Source organism: Kogia breviceps, chromosome 16, assembly GCF_026419965.1.
Source record: "Kogia breviceps isolate mKogBre1 chromosome 16, mKogBre1 haplotype 1, whole genome shotgun sequence".
NCBI lineage: Eukaryota > Metazoa > Chordata > Mammalia > Artiodactyla > Physeteridae > Kogia > Kogia breviceps.
In genome coordinates this window covers 6,962,153-6,981,908 of record NC_081325.1, presented here as the reverse complement: position 1 = coordinate 6,981,908, position 19,756 = coordinate 6,962,153, and the positions used below count along the sequence as shown (strand labels likewise).

The following is a 19,756-nucleotide window of genomic DNA, read 5'->3' as shown; positions in this document are numbered from 1 at the left end:
CCCTTCTTCCCTGCAGGACTACCCGGCGGACAGTGGCGCCCTGCTGGCCTCCCCCTTGCTAAAGCGCTTCACCTGGGCCGAGAGTAAACCCAAGGCCTCACTGAAGATTGAGTAAGGACGCTGGGGGGCTTTGAGCAGTCCCGGGGGGCGGGGGCGAGAAGGACGATGCCGGGGGAGCGGGTTTCATGGCGTCTATACTTGAGGGCTACCCGCCCTCCTAGAGCGTAGTGTCCAGGCCGTGCAGAAAGCACTTTTTTCTCCCCAGAAGGACAGGAAAGAGGGCATAAAATCAGACATCTGAGCGCCATGTTCTGAGAAGGAAGACTGGGATTTAAGAGAAAACAGACCTTGCTTCATGGGCAAGCGCCGGCAGTCCAAGCCCATGAAGCACAGCCCCTGGGTGGAAAGGAGCCCGATGTCTGCAGCTGTCAACAGTGCACAGTTCAGACGGAGACCTGCTCACCGGGGCGGGGAGGGGACGCGCCCCCATCACCGTCCCGGGCCGGTAGCAGCAGCACAGGAAGGGCCCGACTACTGCCGTCCAGTCCTAAGACTCGCCCTCCTGACACCCCAACCCTTCCAAGTGAGTGCTCATGTCCTGTGGACCCTGGCTCTCCTTCCTCCACACAGCGGCCAGTGGCAACGCTGTCAGAAAACGTGGGCTCTCGCTGGACCCTCCAGGGCCCTGCTTCTCTCGGCGCTCGTCTCTGCCCAGGGACACTGCTGGACAGGGCAAGGCCGGGCCTACCAGGCTTGCCTTCCCTTCCCGGTTCAAACGCCTGCCCCTGACTCACCCACAGGCAGAAACGTCCTGCTCCTCTTTTACCTAAATCAGGGGTCTGCTGACTTAAAGAGCCAGAGGGTAAACAGCGGCTCACCTCTGCCACTTACAGAGACAGCCGTCCACAGTACACGAGCCAGGAGCTGCAGCTGTGTCCGGTCACCTCTCCCTCCAGGAGCAGGCAACCGCGGCCAGGGAGCACAGGAAAACATGCTTAACCTCATCAGTCATCAGGGAGATGCAAGTCACATGAGACACCCCCTCACACCTGCCCGCATGGCTGGAATCAGTCAGTGCTGGCGAGATGGAGAAATTAGAACCCTGAATGCTGGCTTGTAGGAACGTAAAACAGTGCAGCCACTTTGGAAAACAGTCTAGCAGTTCCTCAGAAGGCTAAATAGAGTTAGTCTCGGAACCAGCAATTCAACTCCGTAGGTATATACCCCATGGAAATGAAAACTTACGTCCGCACAGAAACTTGCACACAAATGTTCATAGCAGCATTATTCATAATAACCAAAAGTAGAAACAACTCGAAAGTCTATCAATTGGCGAATGGATAAATAAAATGCATATATCTGTACAATAGAAGATTTGTCAATAAAAAGTATGAGGTACCGATACACGCTACAACGTGGATGAACCTTCAATTAGGTGAAAAGACCTGGTCATGAAACACCATGCATCGTATGATTCCATGTATATGAAATGCCCAGAAGAGCCATCTGTGAATATACTAACAACCATTGGCCTGTCCGCTTTAAATAGGTGAATCGCACAGTATGTAAGTTATATGTCAATAAATCTGTTGCTTAAAGAAAAACACAAACAGGTGGCCAGCGCGCGGCTAGTCTGCTGGCCCCGATACGAGTCAAAGGGTGGCCACAGACGCCTCTGAGCGACGGGGCCCACAGCACATCGACCCCAGGGAGCTGGAGGGCCAGGCACGCTCAGGGCCGAACACCTGCGCACGCGCGTCCTCTGCGGGCGCACCCCCGGGGGCCCGGAGCCGCGCGCCGGCTGGGCAGGTCGGGACCCACGCGCTTTTGTTTCCTGCTTTAAAACACTTAGAGAAACACTCTGAAACACTTTCCTGTGTGGAAAAAGGAAAACCACCCGTTGCATCCTCTACTCGGAGACTAAAATATAGAACACGGATCAAAGGCTGGGCGCGCTAACGCAGCCCCAATCAAACAACGCCGTGGCGCCCGCGGCTCTCATTCTCATCCGGCTGTTCAGCCCATTAAACACGCGAGGACAGGAGAAGCTCCTCTCCCCCGCGCGCGCGGCGTCCTGGGCTCCACGCGACGCACGAAGCCGGCAGCCCGCCCCCTCCCCCTTCGCCCTTGCCGCCATACACCGCCCCCACTGGACACCCCTCTCCTCTGGAGTACAAACAGGAGAGGGAGACGGACGGCAGTGCTCACCTTTCCGTAGGACGTTCTAGTAGTTTCTCCAGGCAGCTGTAACAAACTTCCGCAAACTCGGTGGCTCGACACAGGAGACATGTATTCCCTCGCCGTTCCGGAGGGAGGCCGGACGTCCAAGATGAAGGGGGCGCAGGGCGGCGCTCCCTCAGGAGGCCCCGGGGAGGCCCGTGCCTCGCCTCCTCCAGCGGCGCCGCCCCCGCGGCCTCACCTTCCCGCCCTCCTGCGTGCGCCGGGACGCCCCCTCCGCCTCTCTTATAAGGACGCGTGGGATCGTGCTTGACGCCCAGCTGGGGGACGCAGGCCAGGCGCCGCCTCCCGAGAGCCTTCAGCTCAGTCGCAGCTCTTTGCCTTATAAGTTGCTACTCACAGGTTCCAGGGATTCGACTTCAAAATTAGCGGGTTTGGGAGCGTCTCTGAGCCAATCACAGCAGGGGAGGGCTGGACCCAAGCCTGGGGGCTATTTTCCACCAGCAGTTCTGAGTTTGCCTTAACTAGCCCCACCCTCGGCCGGAGGAATGACCCCCAGCTGGTGGCAGAGAGGCCGTGCGCAGCTCCAGAGACCCGGGCAGAGGGCGAGGTGGGACTCCACAGCCATGAGCCCCAGGACGGCCATGAGCAAACGACCCACTAAGGGCTGGACTTGAGTGTGTTCAAGAAATCAACTTTGTGCCGTTGATTTTTTTTTCTTTTCTTTTCTTTCTTTAGCTTGAGAGTAACCAGTACAAGTAAGGAGTCGGGCCTTTCTGACCTCAGCAGACCCGCGTTCTGCCATGCCAGCTGCGGGCACCTCAGCAGAGGCCGGCGCAGATTCACCTATGACCCCTCGGAGCCGGAGAGGAAGCTTTCGTGCTGCTCTCCCCCGCCCTACTACAACTCCGTGGTGCCGTACTCCACCGCACCCGTCTAGAGCCCGACTCAGCACAGCCTTCTTTCTAGGGCCACGTGTGTGTTTATACCCCCAGAAAAGTAGCTTTTGCCAGTATTATGCATATATAAATCGACACCTTTTCCTTTCCACAGAAGCCAGCTGCTTTTGTGTGACTGTTAATAGTGCTTTTGTCTCTTTTGACTAACAAGAATGTAACCCCAGATAGAGGAATAGTGACAAGCCAAGAGCACCACTGCCAACCCTCGCGGGCCTCAGAGGGTAGGAGAAATCCTTCCTCAGCCCCAGGACTTGCCTCCTCTCCCCGGGACCCCGGGGCCGCCGGCGCTCCGGGTGGTTCGGGACACACACTGTCACCTGTCACCGCAGCTCAGACTCGGGCGGGTCAGCAAGGCCTGTGCTGCCAAGGCGTGGCTCTGGGGCCCTGCAGCAGCTGACACGGCCTGGGGGGAGGAGGAGGAGGAGGAGGGGAGAGAGGAAGAGAACAGGACAGGGCGCGGGGAGGGAGTGGGATGGGGACAGTGCCACTGGGTCCACGTTCCAGAGCCAGCCGGGGAGCAGACGGGACAGGGGGGTGGGCGGTGAGCGGAGCCCAAAAAAGGCCAAACGTTAATTTTTGGAACGACCAAGCACATCGCACCACCTCGGCTATGGGACGGGTTCTGTGCCTCTTCCCAGACGGGGCACGGCTTTCGTCTCCAGCGCTGCGTGGCGCTCGAAGCCAAGCCCGCCCCCCCCGCCGGCCCGCAAGCGGGACACGCTGACCCCGCCCCCTGAGCTGGGCGGGGCGGGGGTCGCCTCTCCCCGCGCGCCGCTCCCAGGAAGCTCAGCCCGGTGAGGCTGGCCTGCTGGGTCACCGGTTCGGCCTAACGCCACGTTTTCAAAGACGCTGGCAGATTCCACCTGGAGTATTAACATCTAGTCAAGACACAACTCAGTTTCTGGTATTAACCTGTTTCGTACAGTTAGTTATAAAAGGAAGCTGAGGAGAAGGAAAACGGTCTTGTGGAGGTTTACCGTAGACCCAAACTAGGAGAGATGGAGGAAAAAAAAGAGAAGGTGGAGTGAAAACCCCGTCTCCACGCCAACCAGACCAACTCCCGAAAGCCGTGGCGACCCGAGGACAGAAGTCAACCAGGTGTCCTTCTTATTCGGTGGAGACCCTACCCACCCTCGCCTCTTAGACAGAAGAGCGAGCATTGACCAATGTCTACTAAGCACTTTATGCTCCTTGAGGAAAAAGGTGGTATGTAATTTATGCAAGACGCTTCTAGAATTGGGACTCAGGATATTAGTTAATGAGCAGAAAAGCCTCTTTTCATCTACTTTGGGCCTTGCCTTGGGTCTGAGGATGATGGAAATAGGGAGACAGAGTACAAAAGGGTGCCTTCTTCTCAGGGTCCAGGGGCCCTGGACCCCTCACTGGCTCTGCGAGATGCTGCGTGTTTAGGATGTGCACACCTTCTGGGGCCAGCTGGAGCCAGCCAGGCCACAAGGAATCACTGCTCCTGGCAGAGAAGAGGACGCTTCCCTTCTTAGCTCGAGAACCTGAGACGGAAGTGCTAGACGGGCCTGTGCTTCCTGCCCCGTGTGCCACAATCTTGCTTCAAGGCTCCTCGTATGAAGACATGGGAGAGCTGGACCGTCCCCAGCAAGACGTCGGCTGCTTCCGGGGGCCGGGACTCTGCCCAGAGGAGCCTCTGGCCGATCTCCAGCAAGAGCCCAGTGCAGACAGAGTAGGGCCAGGGCCAGGGCCGGGAGAGGGGGGCCTTCTTCTTGCTCTTCTTCACAAGCCCGAGAGCACCCGTGGCCCCTGGCAACAGTAGAAATCAGGTAACCGGGAGGAGGTCCATCCGGGGAATTACAAGAAGACCACAATCGCTTCTCCTGTTTTCTCAAATCAGTTAAGGATCCAGCAGTTAGTGAAAACAAAGAAAAACCTTAGCTATACACATCATGTCTTGATGTCAGTAATCTACCTCTTAATCATTAAGAGGCCTTAGTAATGCCATCTTTCCAAAAGACAAAGTACACGTTAGACTCTGTTAATTCTGCTTCCTCGGCGACTCGGGTCTGTCCATCAGTCCGGTTTTATCTGGAGTCTTAACGCAGAAGGAAAGCTGGAAGCTGGGAGGAATGAGCGTATCCAGTGGCGCAGGGCTTGTCCCAGACGGGTTCGTTGAAACAGCACTGAAAAGTCAATCCCTAGCGGACTGATGGTATCATTAGACCCGTTTGTCATTTCCGACAGAAATGGGTGGCATGAGGGGACGAGCGCCCCCTTTCGGGACCTGTGAGGTCACGGACACGGAGCAGCGTGGGTGGGAGGGGACGGGGACCACGCGCGAGCCTGTATCTCGCCGGTCGAGCAATGACGGTGAGGCCCGCGGGGCAGGTGGGTCCAAACCCGGAGGAGGTGACCTCGGCCTTCGGGCTGTGCCTCGCTTCCCAGCCGCTAAGAATGCCACACAGGAAACCACCACACGTCGGCCCCGCTTAACTGATCCAAGAAGGCGCGCATCTTTGACCGACAGTGGTAGTAACTATATGTATATTTGTGTGTGTGTGTTTTGTGCAGAACTATTTAAGGAAACTGGAATTTTAAAGTGACGTTTATACAAACCAAGAATATATGCTGCAGACATAAGTAAGAGAGAATCTCGTCCTGTATCTCTAGTCACTATGAATGTACTTTGTATGCTATCTTCATATAATAAAATTAACTTACAGAAACATCCATATATTTTTCTATTTTGCATATAAATGAAAAAAGGGGTCTTGGTTTTTCCCTGGGCGGGGGAGTGGACAGGTGTTCTGGGAGAGCTCATGAAATACCAGTTACTAATCAGGCACAAGAAACAGAACGCAAGCGCCACTAAAGACGGGGCACAGAGCTTCTACCAGGCCACAGGGTGGCTGCTCTAAACAATCGAGACACTGCGAACAGTAAATCAACATCAGAGTCTGAAATGAATGCGATCGCAAGTAAGATGTACAGACTGAGTGCGGGTGCTGGCTGCAGACCAAAGTTCCCTCAGTTACAGAAGAGGCAGGCTTTCCCAAACACTAACATCACCACAATCACAGAAGGGGTGTGTGCGCTCACACGCGCGGGGGTGTATATTTGGGTATTAGAGGTTGCGTGCTGGGAACCATACAGAATAACTAGGCAAAGACACAAGAGCTTCCCTAAGAAAAGGACACTAGCTAAGTATTCTTCAATTTTGTTTTGTGGATTACATCCTAGAAAGAGGAACCATTCAGATAATCACTAATAGACATAGAATAAGCGACCAACACAGTGTCTTAGAAAGCGGTCATACCATCACCTTCCTAATAACGTCATGAGCAAACCAGACTGGAGAAACACTTCCAGGGAAAACAGGCCTACTTTCTTTGGGACAAGGCGAGAGAAAGGGATAAATGACTAATCTCAATAAATGTGTGGTTATTAGCTGAAGAGGGCAAAAAGCATTTTATCTTCGAGAATCTGAAATCCTTTAAAAATGTTACTGGTTTTCTTAACACAAAAGTCACTAATTTAGGCAAAGGATTTGAAGAATGCTCAAGGAATTGGGGTCACGTCATCGTTTAGAAGTTTTCTCATGATCTAGAAACTGATTGTACATTTGGGAACTGATTTTTTTTCTTTTGTCCAGCAGAAGGGTAGCCCAGTAAGGTTTATTGGACTCCTCAGTGTTCAACCTATTACCAGAATTTCACAGGCCAGGAAATACTTCAGAAATATCCTGGGTCCCAACACAGGAATGACTAGCCTTCTGGTTTTTGAACTAAAGACATTTAAGAGAAAAAACAAAGTAACCCCCCAAACCCACTAGATGCCACTTATGTTCTATTTCTTGATCTGGGTGTGGTAAATAGGTACGTTCACTTCATGACCGTTCACTGAGCTGTACCCTTACATGCAAACGCGTGTGTGTATGCTTTTTTTTAAAAAAATATTTTATTTATTTTTTTGTTTGTTTTTATAAATTTATTTAGTTTACTTATTCATTTTTGGCTGTGTTGGGTCTTCATTGCTGCACACAGGCTTTCTCTAGTTGAGGTGAGTCCTTCGTTGCAGTGCACGGGCTTCTCATTGCGGTGGCTTCTCTTGCTGTGGAGCACAGGCTCTAGGCGCACGGGCTTCAGCAGTTGTGGCGCACGGGCTTCAGTAGTTGTGGCGCACGGGCTTAGTTGCTCCGCGGCATGTGGGATCTTCCCAGACCAGGGCTTGAACCAGTGTCCCCTGCATTGGCAGGTGGATTCTCAACCACTGCGCCACCAGGGAAGCCCCATATGCTCTTCTTCAATAAAGGATTATTAGAATGAAAAGAAACCTGATTGATTACCACAACTTTTCACAGAGGAAGAACCCATTTTAAAAAGAGTAAGGGCTTAGACTCAAACACAGCCACTGAACTGTATGTGCCAGGAACTATTCCAAGTGGTTTAGAGAAATGAACTCATTTAATTTTCAAAGCGACCCAATGTGATAGGCCCTATCAGTGTACCCTTCACATCGACGGGACAACTGAAGGAGTCAAGAGAACTTCAAAATCCCACCATCACATCTGCACACCTACCAGCATCTGTGCCCAGACACTCTGCCCTCCCGACTCACAACACCTGGGGTACCCTCAGCCCCTCCCTCTCCTCGACTCGAGGCCATTGCTCCAGCAACTCACCACCCCTCACCCCTGCCCATCTTCCCTTTTCCACTGGATCATATGAACATGCTATTACCTCTCCCACCTGGCAAAACCAAAACCCCGCCATCCCTGCTTTCCAACCTCCAGCTACCACCCCATTTCCCTTTTCCTCTTCACGGCAAAATTCCTTGAAAGAGCTGGTTATACTACTCTTTGTTTCTGGTTCCTCTCCTCCCACTCAAGCCGAGCTTTCTCTCCCACTCACTGAAAAGGAGCTGCTCCATCGGGAGCTTATCCAGGACGCCATGCCGCTAAATCAGTGGCCATTTTCAGTCTCAGTCTTAACACCTTGACCCTCATTCCTGGAAACACCTTGATTCTAGGACATCACAGATTTTCCTTCCCACCTCACTGGTCATTTCTGCCTCATACTGGTTTTCTTTTCTCTGATCCTTGAACAGTGTTCCAGGAACGCCAGGGCTCTGCCCCTGGACCTTTCCACTTCTCAGTCTATACTAACTCTCTTCATGCTCTCAACCAACCTCAAGGCTCGAAATGACATCTACATGATAATGACTTGCAAAGTACATGTATAGGCCAGATCTCTCCCCCTAACCTCCAGACTCTTGTGTGAGTGCTAAACCAACATCTCTTGATGCTGGAGTAGATTGTATTTTCCAGAAAGTAGCTGCACCAGTATCTCCCGTCCCACATGAGCTCTGGCAGTGTCCTTGTCACTTCCCCATCCAATTCCTCTCCCCTGGAATCAGAGCAGGCTTTGTGACTCGACTCGTCAGCAACAGAATGTGCCAGAAGTGACCGAGCATGATTCCGAGACCGGGTCAGGTAAGATCATGCAGCCTCCACGCGGAGAATGAGGTCACTCACTCTCCAACCGGTCCCACCGGAGACCCAGTCGCCAGAGCTGGAGAAGCCTAAGCCTCACGGAGAGGCCATGAGTTGGTGCCTCCATTGACTGGCCCCAGCTGAGGGCAGTTCATGACCTTCAGTTCAGGTGCCGGGCCGGCCGATTTCAGCCCCCATCCCCCCGGCACTGGCGTTTTCCCTGCTGAGGTCCAACATAATGGGTAGAGCTGAGCCCTGTCCTAATTCCTGACCCACAGACTCCATGAGAGTAAAATGGGGGTGGTTTTACGCCACTGAAGTTTACAGTCCATTGTCACAAAACGATAAAGAACCAGATCAAACGTGTACTAGACATCTTAAACTGAACAGGCCCCAGACCGAACTCCCAACTGTCTTTCCTCACTTCCCCGTGCCGACCCCCTCCCTTCCTCTCTCCCTCCACAACCCCTTCGTTCCTCCACCATCTCTTTCAACTCAGCAGAACCCTCCATCCTGTCAGTAGTGGGCCCAAATCTGCTCAGTCATTTTGATTCCTCTCTTCTTTCTTACTCCACATCCTGTAAATAATAAATCAGGGGCTTCCCTGGTGGCGCAGCGGTTGAGAGTCCGCCTGCCGGTGCAGGGGACGCGGGTTCGCGCCCCGGTCCGGGAGGATCCCACGTGCCGCGGAGCGGCTGGGCCCGTGAGCCATGGCCGCTGCGCCTGCGCGTCCGGAGCCTGTGCTCCGCAACGGGAGAGGCCACAGCAGTGAGAGGCCCGCGTACCGCAAAAAAAAAAAAAAAAAAAAAATCAGGACATGCTCTTGGCTCTACCTTCAAAATGTATTCAGAATCCAGTTGCTTCCCACTGCTTCTACGGTGTCGCCCCATCACCCCACCCCACATCCCCTAACCAGCAGCCCGAGTGACCCTTTTAAATGCTGTGCCATGTTATTATTTAAATGCTGTGCCATGTTCACAATCCTCCTTGAAGCTTCCCCTACAGGAGTAAAAGGCCCAAGTGGTCTTGGAATGGTCTCCAAGACACTCCACCTCCCTTCCCCGTTAGCCTTTCTTTCTTCACCCCCCCCCCCCACTACCCTTTCTGACCTCACTTCCTGCCCGCTCTACTCCGGCCACGGGAGCCTGCTTGCCATATGCCTCACGGCTCACACACTCCCCGCACATTCCCCGGCCTGGAATTCTTTTCCCTCGGACATCTGCACGCCTGGCTCCTTCACTTCAAGTCTGTGCTCAAATACAACCTTCTCAGGGAGAGCTACTACCCGGATCGTCCCGTTTGAAATTCTACCGTCACCACCAAACTCCCCACACCCGGAGCTGCAAGATGAAACACAGGATGGCTAATTAAATCTGAATTTCAGATAAACAAATGAGCCTATGTCCCATGCAATACTTGAGACACACTCATGCTGAAAAAAAATTATCCACTGTCTATCTGAAATTCAAATTCAATTTTGTGTTGTCTATTTTAATTTGCTAAATCTGGCGACCCTATCCACGTCCTTTACCCGACTTTATTTTCTTTCCATAACCATTATTCCCTCTTAACTACTAGATACTCCTTTCTCCTGCTAGGATGAAAGCTCTCTAAGAGAAGAAATATTTGTCTGTTGTGGTCAGAGTTCTGCTGGTTCCTAGAACAGTGCCTGACATATCGCAGGCATTCGATAAATGCAGGCAGACCTCACAGATGCTGCTTTTCCTACAGACTGAAGGTCTGCGGCATCCCTGCATCACGGAAGGTCTAAAGGCACCGTTTTCCCAACAGCAACTGCTCACTCACTTCCGGGCTCTGTGTCACGTGTTGGTAATTCTCTTAGTATTTCAAACTTTTCCATTATTACTGTATTTGTTACAGTGATCAGGAGCCTCTGACGTTACTCCTGCAAGAAGATTACAACTTGCTGAAGGCTCAGATGATGGCAATATTTTAAAATTAAGGTATATACATTTTTTTTAGACATAATGCTACTGCACACCTAATAGACTGCAGTATAGTGTAAACATAACTTTTGTATGCAGCGGGAAACCAAAAACTTCATGTGACTCCCTTTATTGCAATATTCACTTTACTGCAGTGGTCTGGAACTGAACCCACAATATCGGAGGTCTGCCTGTATTTAATGAATGAGTACCTAGTTTCAACAAATATCACCATTTTGCCATATTCTCCTTCTCTACCCTTCTATTCGGAATGATGTTTCTGGGGGCGGGGGGTGGGGGGAGAGGAACCTTCACCTATATAGTAAATTAACCGAGTCTGAATCAGAGACTAGCTAGATGTCATTCTTTTCACATAAGTAGGTCCTCTCTCCTAAACTACACTGTATGCCATGTACTATTTAGAAATGTTTGGGTCTAACTACACACTTTGTAAAGAACAAGTACTTAAAATACTTATTTGCATTTTTAGTGCCTAGAACAGATCCAAGTTAGGCATTTAACAGATAATTGGTAAATTAACAAATAAATCTGCCACCATTTTATCCAAAGACCAAAATTTCCTCCAAAACACATATGAAACGTTTGGCCTTTTAAGTCCCAATCATAAAACAAACATCACCTTGTTAAATGAACTGGTAGCAAAAAAAAAAAAAAAAAAAAAGACAATCTTCTCTCTGTAATTCTTTATTAAAAATACTGCTGTACACATAGAGACTGAAAACAGGATTAAAGATGAATAACCCATATTGGGATCATGACATTAGAACTTAACATACCGGTGCTTTTCAGGGAAGTCGTCGACATCCAAATCACAGAACCAAGGTCAAAAGCAAAATACAAAGGTACCCTCAAAAATATTTACAATGAAGTAAATACATTAACAGATTTTAAAATCGGTAACAAAAAATTGAAATGACCAACGTCACACTGACTTCAAGGGTTGTCCTTTCTGTGCTTGTATCTGTCATAACAGGAAGGTGTGGAAGTTTATATCCTTAATTTGAGTACTTTCAGATATTAAAATCTTCCTATGAATTAAAAAGACTAACTTTTAGACAACCTGTTAAATGGGATTACACTATGGAAAAGAGGGCTCCCCCAAAAAACACCTAAGCAGAACTAAGAGTTCTATTGAAAACCATTCCCAATAAAAACTAAATGAAAAATAAATATAAAACAAAGCTTAAAAAAAATACGTATTACCTGACACCAACTGTTTTCCGGCTGACAATATTTACTCATGAATACATATCAGCTGTCTACCTTTTTATTCAAACCAAGTCCTGAGGTTACTAGGGGCTGAAGCAAGCTAGCATTTACGATGCAAACACTCTTGGGTTTGTGATTTGAACCGGCCTCGCAGAGGGAAGTTTGCTGGTCTACACAGAATGAGAAAATCAAGCCCTATTTTACCCCTGCCCTTCCTTAGCTTTTGCAAAACATTGGTCCACAAATTAAATTTTCAAAAAGTTCCCAGACCCCAAAACTAAAATAGATGATCCCCTTTCATTTTCAAAGAAAACAATATTGGAAAAAATCTCCAGCCCGCTTATAAATTAAGCATTTCATATTTCTTCTAGAATACAAGTAGTTCTTTTTTGTACAAAAGAATTACAATATGATTTGTCAAAAAACATATAAAAAGACAGCTGCTCTTTGTCAAATACATGAGCTAATAATGATAAAAGACTTTAGCATGTTAATGTCTCCAAGTTCCTGCTCCTTTTACAGAAAAAAAGAACCTTATGGTGGCAAATGTTAATTATCCTTTTTGAATATTGAGCATTATGTTCTTTTAAAATCCATCTCGATGAAATGCAATAACTGATTTTCTTTTTAACTCAGCAACTGATGCTACCAAACGCGGACTCAAACACACCTGTTAAAACCTGTAAAGCGTGTCTCTAGTCTTCAAAGATTTGGGGTGAAGAGGTGCTTTTTCTTGATGCAAATCTCAAGGCAGAGAAAATCATTTTAAAGCTTATAAAAAGTGGACAGAGAAATATTAAAAACTCCTCTGAAAACTACAAACATGTATAGTTATTAAAATTGAAGACTGTGACATCAGTTGCAAGTGCTTGGAAGTCTTTCCTGACCTTGTGAGTGTCCACATTTTCTTCGTAGCTGCGTGATGGGCGCCCAGTGCGAGTAAAACATCCAGTGCTGGGAGAGGAGACAGAGTCTTCGCTACTGTTTTCTATGAAAGAAAAACTCCTATGTATTTGGCAGTCTTCAGTATCAAAGTATAGGTATCTCATTAACTAGAAATTCCATGAATACCCAAGTTTGGCGACAACTGCACGTCCGAATGTTAAGAAAGTTAAGAGGAGGAAAATTCCAGACTTTTGAGACTGACTTATTCAGGAATATCCCACATAGGTATTATCAAAAGCACTATTACTTTGGGCTAAGCAGTGACTGCAAAGGCACAGCAGATTGTTTTCCCTCCAGAGTCAGGCTGTAAAACTTCAGAAAGCTCCTGATGCCAGACCACCGCTGTGTTTAGTTCGTCTTCTGAACAGTGTCTCTGTATCTGTATCCAGTGTAAAGTACCATAATAAAGCTGTGGTTCAAAGAACAGAACTTTATACAAAAAAGCAAACTGGAAAAAACCTAAAGCAATATACTCCTGAACTTCAGGCCTTTAACACAATTTCTTAATTTTTTCTATTAAAAAATGGCATAAATGTAAATGTATCTGATTAGCAGGGAAACGCCTTATTTTTAAAAAGGCTCTGGTTGGATTTGGAGCAAAGAGCTCTGCATGCCCCTTCAGGTACTGTTTATCTAACCCTCGTTCAGAAAGGGTTTAAATCCACTAATAGGGGAAAATTCACACCCAACGAGTCACTGAAATTTTTGTGTGTTCTTAAAAACAAAACAAAAAACACACACACGAAATCTCAATCTGAACTAACAGTGGGTGGCATACAGAGCTTGCATACAATACTCTTACAAGAATTATGCACTATACTGTACTTCCATGAAATCATTTACCTGGTCCCTTACGTTATTCAGGGCAACCCATCCCCAAAAGAGCCAATTGTGCACCCCTCAGTGACAAAAATGCCGCCCAGCATGGCTTCCCAAAATCCTCCTTGCAAATAGTTTCCCTTAATAAGTATACAATGTGGCAAAAGTTCAAAGATCAGAAAAAAGTCTTTAAAAAATTAAAATTAGTGCATATACAAGTGGAAAAAACAAAAGCTGGAACATCATCCCCCTAACGGTGCTCCTTAATCTAAAATAAACTCTTCACAGGTGTGGCCCCACGGGCAGCCACAGCTCAAGGATCAGTGAAACATTCTTCCTTTCAAGTAACAGCGCACCTGACCCAAGTGCAAGCAGCTCTGCTCATCTTCTGCTTGTTTCCCAAATGTGAAATGAGATGATGAGAACAGTTCAGCTGTAGTGCAATTTGCTATTGGTTAAGCTCCTCAGCCATATCCCGCCTGTTTTTTTTTTTTTTTAAGCAAATACTACAACTGACCATTTGCAGCTGCAATCAGTTCTTGAAAAGTATTTTCAAAGCATCGCTTTAAGTCACTGTAAGTCACCACAAGTACACTCTTCTCATCTCTGGAAATGAGGCTTATTTTTTCTGGCACACCAGCATCTAACTGAAACAGACAGAAACACAACATATGAAGTTCAAGCCTATTTTAGGACAACATTTGCAACAGTGATATACGAAATATTTTTTTAAATGTTGTCACATTCCCCTCTAGATATTCATAAATATTTTACATCACTAATCACTATGCACACACTTTTCGACTCAGATGCGTTTAAAAACATTGTCCTATGGACTTCTCTGGTGGCACAGTGGATGAGAATCCGCCTGCCAGTGCAGGGGACACGGGTTCGAGCCCTGGTCCGGGAAGATCCCACACGCCGCAGAGCAACTAAGCCCGTGCACCACAACTACTGAGCCTGCATGCGTAGAGCCCGCGAACCACAACTACCGAAGCCCGCGCGCCTAGAGCCCGTGCTCCGCAACAAGAGAAGCTACCGCAATAAGAAGCCCCAGCTCGACACAGAACATTGCCCTAGGGACTTCCCTGGTGGTCCAGTGGTTAAAGGCTCTGCACTCCCACTGCAGGGGGCGTGGGTTCGACCCCTGGGTGGGGTACTAAGATCCACATGCAGCGCGGCGTGGCCAAAAAATAAATAAAAAACATGCGAAAGTCATTTTTTAAAAAATTAAAGAAACATTGCCCTATGTTGCTGCCTATCTTATTTTAGACCTTTATTATTATTATTTTTATTGGGGTATAGTTGCTTTACAATGCTGTGTTAGTTTCTGCTGTACAGCGAAGTGAATCAGCTGTATGTATACATATATCCCTATATCCCCTCCCTCTTGGACCTCCCTCCCACCCTCCCACCCCCCATCCCACCCCTCTAGGTGGTCTCAGAGCGCCCAGCTGAGCTCCCCGTGCTACACGGCAGGCTCTCATTAGCTATCTCTTGTACACATGGTAGTGTGTACATGTCGATCCTAATCTCCCGATTCATCTCCCGGTCACGTGTAACATTGTGTATATGACACTCCACCCGGCGGACACTCCATTAATCAATGGTTCCCCCAGCACCTTCCAATTCCTTAGTATCGTGAACTACAGTGCAATGAACATATTTGGCTACTTAATTTTTTTCTTCTATAGAATTACTTCCCTAGGAGGAACACTTAAAAGTATAAATACTGAATCAACAAGTATGGGTAATTTTATAGCTTAATACATACAGCCAAACTGCTTCCCAAAGGACGTCGAACACCACGGATTTATGAGTTGTACCAGTTTACCAGTAACTCCATATCAAATGAGTGCCTTGCTATTCTAAATGTTACCAAATGTTTTCATACATTTACTTTTGTTATTTCCACCTGTGTGGAAATCTTTATCAAATCCTTATCTATAAGGATTTGGCAATGATATTTTTTTTTTTTTTTTTTTTTTTTTTGTGGTATGCGGGCCTCTCACTGGTGGCCTCTCCCGTTGCGGAGCACAGGCTCCAGACGCACAGGCCCAGCGGCCATGGCTCACGGGCCCAGCCGCTCCGCGGCATGTGGGATCTTCCCGAACCGGGGCACGAACCCGTGTCCCCTGCATCCGCAGGCGGATTCTCAACCACTGCGCCACCAGGGAAGCCCCTGGCAATAATATTTTAATGAGATCTTTATAAAACATAAGTATGAATCCTGAGTCCATCTAATAACTTCTCGTTAGGATTTTGACTTTACTTTTGTTAGTTTTCAATGTACATATTTCCTTCTTTTTTCAATAATTCATTAAAATATGTTTAAAACTAATTCTGAAGGCACAACCTTTCCAATCATTTTACCATCTAATTTCTATCATTTCCACGAAAATAATCTATGTAAAAATTTAATTTTTATATCATCAACATAGCCATCCATCCATCCCTTTTAATTTATTACACGCTTTCCAAACTTAAAAAATTGTCACATATTCAGATTTGGGATAGATTTTATTTACTCCTATTTTATGAAATGAAACAGAATTTTCCTAAAATTTTCACTTATCCTAATATTCATTAAATAATCTTCATTTAAGATGTCTGTCTATGGCTTATTTCCACAGGATCCACCGGTCAGTGTTTATTCTAGTTCTACATATTTTTAATTACTGGAGCTTTGATACTATGGATTCTGTTTTCTAAAATCTGGTAGAATTATTCTCTACTCGTTGCTCTTATGAAAAATGTTTTCCCCTTAAGGGAAAAGGGCACATGAATATACAAATTGTACCAGGTTAGCTCAATGATAACATACAGTCTTGTTCTGTCTTAATGTAGGTTATTGACAATACTCTCTAAAGAGTTTTAAGGAAATTCAAACACAGGAAAGTAGTGCTTAAAAATAAACCACCACCATGTTTTACCTGAAGGGTTAGCACACTGTATGCCAACAGCTCTAAATCATGTGCCACCATAGGTATTTCCTCCTCTAGTCCTTGTAATTTAGGGACAGTTTACACTAGGGGTCAGCAAATGTTTTCTATAAAGGGCCAGACAGTAAGTGTTTTAAATTTCAGGGCCATATATCAACATGAGCCTCTGTCTCATATTCTTTTTAGTTGTTTTTGTTTTTACAATCCTTTAAAAATGTAAAAACTATTCTTAGCTTCTAGGCTGTACAAAAACAGGCAAAAGGATTTGGCTCACAGGCCAGTTTGCCAACCCCTGATTTAGATATAAACCTATACACAAAGGCTAGGATATACTTCTGGAGACCCATTCTCTCTGTAATTCCAAGTAATTCATAAGGAAAATGCACTCCTCCCTTCCTCCATAAATCGCATCTCTCCAGGCCCTTTCAAAAACCAAAGCTCACCTCTCAAAATTATGATACATCTCTGCCTACTTACTTCATCTAATCACTTCTAATTCCCCATTTATCACAGCTGGGTCTAGTGATATGCCCAGTACTGCGCTTTCACTATTATTAACACCCGATTAACACCCGCAGCTGAGAGTAAATGAATGAAGGACGTGCAGGACTCACAATGACTGAGAAGAAAGGAATTCAATTTTAAAAAAATATTTAAACACAAAATACTGCTTTGTTTGTTATAACAAACTACACTTGGTAAATAAGAGAGTGGGGTGGGGGTGTGGGAGGCAGTCCTTTTGTGACATTTTATCACAACAGAGAGATCCACAATGAATAATTCTGAAATTATTCATGTAGGCGTTAAAAAAAATCCTCCCATTCAACACTGTTATTAAGTAGGTACACCTAATAATTATTAATAAAATGTCTTGTATACTATAGCAGACTACATCTTAATTTCTTAAGTCTCTTAGTATTTGTAGAAGATGCAGCTCTATGAGTTGAAGATAACAAACAGCATTGTGATCTTAAAAGTCCAGATACAAATTACCTTGTTAAGACAAGAAATGATATGACTGAGGTCAATCCAAGGAGCGCCTGCTTCTGTCACCTGATGAAAAAGATGATCCCTAAAGAGTTTCAACAGGTAACGGTCTCCAGTCTCCGACCAGGTAGGATCCTTCTGAAACCTGGGGGAAGGTAATATTTTACCTCAGTAACTCATGCTGTATACCACCGGGCTATATGTTTATACTTCAGACTCAAAACTAGTTTAATTTTATTGTTTTCTACAATAAATCAGAAAGTAGGGTTTGTGTGTAGTTTTTTTTTTAATCAAATTTTATGTCCAGATTGCCCATAGATTTTTTAAAACTGATCTCGCTGAACATGAAAGTATATGAATACCACTTCCCACTTCTCACGGCAATCACCCCCCTTACACACTCCTATTTTATAATCACTTCCTTATTTAGGGCCCTACCATTAGATAAAATGGGGAAGAAAGCAAATGTCTTCAGGTATCTTTAGAAATAGGTTGAAAGAGATTATCCTTTTCCTCCTCCGCCCTTAGGTCACAGGGTAGAGAGAGATGGTCAGATAGGTGTTCTGCTTTACTGGGAGCATAAAACAGGGAAATGTTTACGAAGCAAAAAGGGGGCAGATTCTGGTTTCCTACCATCATGTGATGATGCGAAAGTGAGCTGCTAAGAACTGGAAAACTGACCAGATGATCACTGTTAAGTTTTCAGTGACCCATGGAACTTACAGGCTAGTGGGAAAAACAGACATTCAAACAGTAATTGCTTACTTAGAGAATGCTATTAAGAAGAAGGGATATGGTATGGAACCGAAACAAGAATCCACCTGGGAAAGCAAGGAAGGCTTTCTAGGGAAGGAGTGGGTGCTCCTCCCAAAGGAAGAGTGTGCCCCTTAGTCAGAGGTATCAGGATTTGCAAAGGACAGAGCAAGGAGCACCTAAGGAACTTAAGAAGAAAGGTCACTGTAGCTGGATGGGGTTGGGGAGAGAAGAGAAGATAGAGAGCAGGACTGGAGGGGTGCAGAGTTAAGGACAAGGAGGGGTAAGAGAAAAGACAGGCAAAGACAGCACTAGAGGCGAGGAGGACATTAAAAGGAAAAAAAGCACATCTGAAGCAAGGATAAAAAGAGAGTGGTCAGAGCATGCAGCCTTAGATCACATTTAAAAATTAGATCTGCATTCTGAGAACAAGGAGGGGGAAAGCCCACCACAGTCATGCATCTGGGTTCATACTACAAAGGGAAGGTGGAAGATTCTTTTCTGGAGAAGCTGACCTACCCAAGGGAAATACTGACATTTGGAAGTTACCAACAACAAACAAAAACCATATGTAACAACATCACGCTGCTTTATCACACATTCTATTATATAATCCCTGCCTCCACAAGGAGCTTCCCACTAGCTTTGAAGGATGTCATTTTTAGTATGAATGAACAGCCAAGGATCAGAAATCCTTTGCAGAATAAAACAAAACAAAGCAAACTGTTGTTTCCTATGAGATACTACAGGGAACAGAATAAAAGTTAAATAAATTTTTTTAAAAAACCAACCCACTCACTAAAAATCTATAATTGACAGTCTCAGAGAAAAGGAATTAAATGCTATAAGACAGAAACATTTAGAAAGCAAAAAGTTGTTGAAAATTTAAAATATGATAGCAGAAGTTCAAAGGATTAGGGAAAAAACCTTTAATTTTAGACAAAATTAAGTTGAGATTATTGCCTAGAAAGTAAAACAAAAAGATATAATATAGAAAATAGAAGAGAATATTAGAAAATCAATTGCAAAGGCCTAACAGCTAAGCAATGGGAGTTCCAGAAAGAGAGAAGAAAAGTTTTCAAAGAAACAATAAGACAACTTCCGAGAACTAAAAGACATAAATTCCCAAGATTAAAATGCCCACCTGTTGATTCACCAGAATGAATCAAAAACCCACACACACCACAGCACATCCTTGTGAATTTCTGCACATCAGTGATTAAAAAAAAAAAAATCCTGAAAGCATGGGGAGTGGAGAGGGATTTGGAAAGAAAATGGCTTTGATAAATGGCTTTTTAACTTTGTCTGGAAGTTAAAAGACAATGGAGCGACGCTTCAAATTCTGAAAGAAAACTATCATTACTATTACTTAACTATGTACTAGAGGTACCAGCTAACACAATCACTCAAGAGAAATCAAAAGTATAGAAATTAGAAGGGAGGAAATACACTATCATTATGTGAAGACACAACTATATGCCTGGGAAAGCCAAAAGAAATTACTGAAAAACTATCCAAACACTAATGTACCAAGGTTCA

General features: G+C 46.0%; 2 protein-coding genes across 13 annotated transcripts in view; one reads left to right on the top strand and one right to left on the bottom strand.

The window, feature by feature from the left end:
* The window catches only part of FLT1 (fms related receptor tyrosine kinase 1), a 175,702-nt gene extending 169,870 nt beyond the window's left edge, over nt 1-5,832 (top strand). For both annotated transcript variants that reach the window (XM_059041793.2, XM_067016795.1), the window contains 2 exons: nt 17-111; nt 2,917-5,832. In XM_059041793.2, the coding sequence (XP_058897776.1) occupies nt 17-111; nt 2,917-3,118 (297 nt within the window). In that variant the 3' untranslated portion in view covers nt 3,119-5,832. The remainder of the gene's footprint in view (nt 1-16; nt 112-2,916) is intronic.
* A 5,398-nt stretch (nt 5,833-11,230) lies between these two features.
* PAN3 (poly(A) specific ribonuclease subunit PAN3) overlaps nt 11,231-19,756 on the bottom strand; it is a 116,978-nt gene continuing 108,452 nt past the window's right edge. For 8 of the 11 annotated variants that reach the window (XR_010837316.1, XM_067016919.1, XM_067016920.1 and 5 more), the window contains 3 exons: nt 17,471-17,609; nt 14,053-14,182; nt 11,231-12,759 (listed from right to left, as the gene is read on the bottom strand). Coding sequence is in view for 10 of the 11 variants with exons in the window: in XM_067016919.1 (XP_066873020.1) it covers nt 12,587-12,759; nt 14,053-14,182; nt 17,471-17,609 (442 nt within the window). In the remaining variant the exon portion in view is untranslated. Of the gene's footprint in view, nt 14,183-17,470; nt 17,610-19,756 lie in introns of those variants that run through there. The other 3 variants (XM_059042066.2, XM_059042070.2, XM_067016928.1) reach the window with 3 other exon arrangements.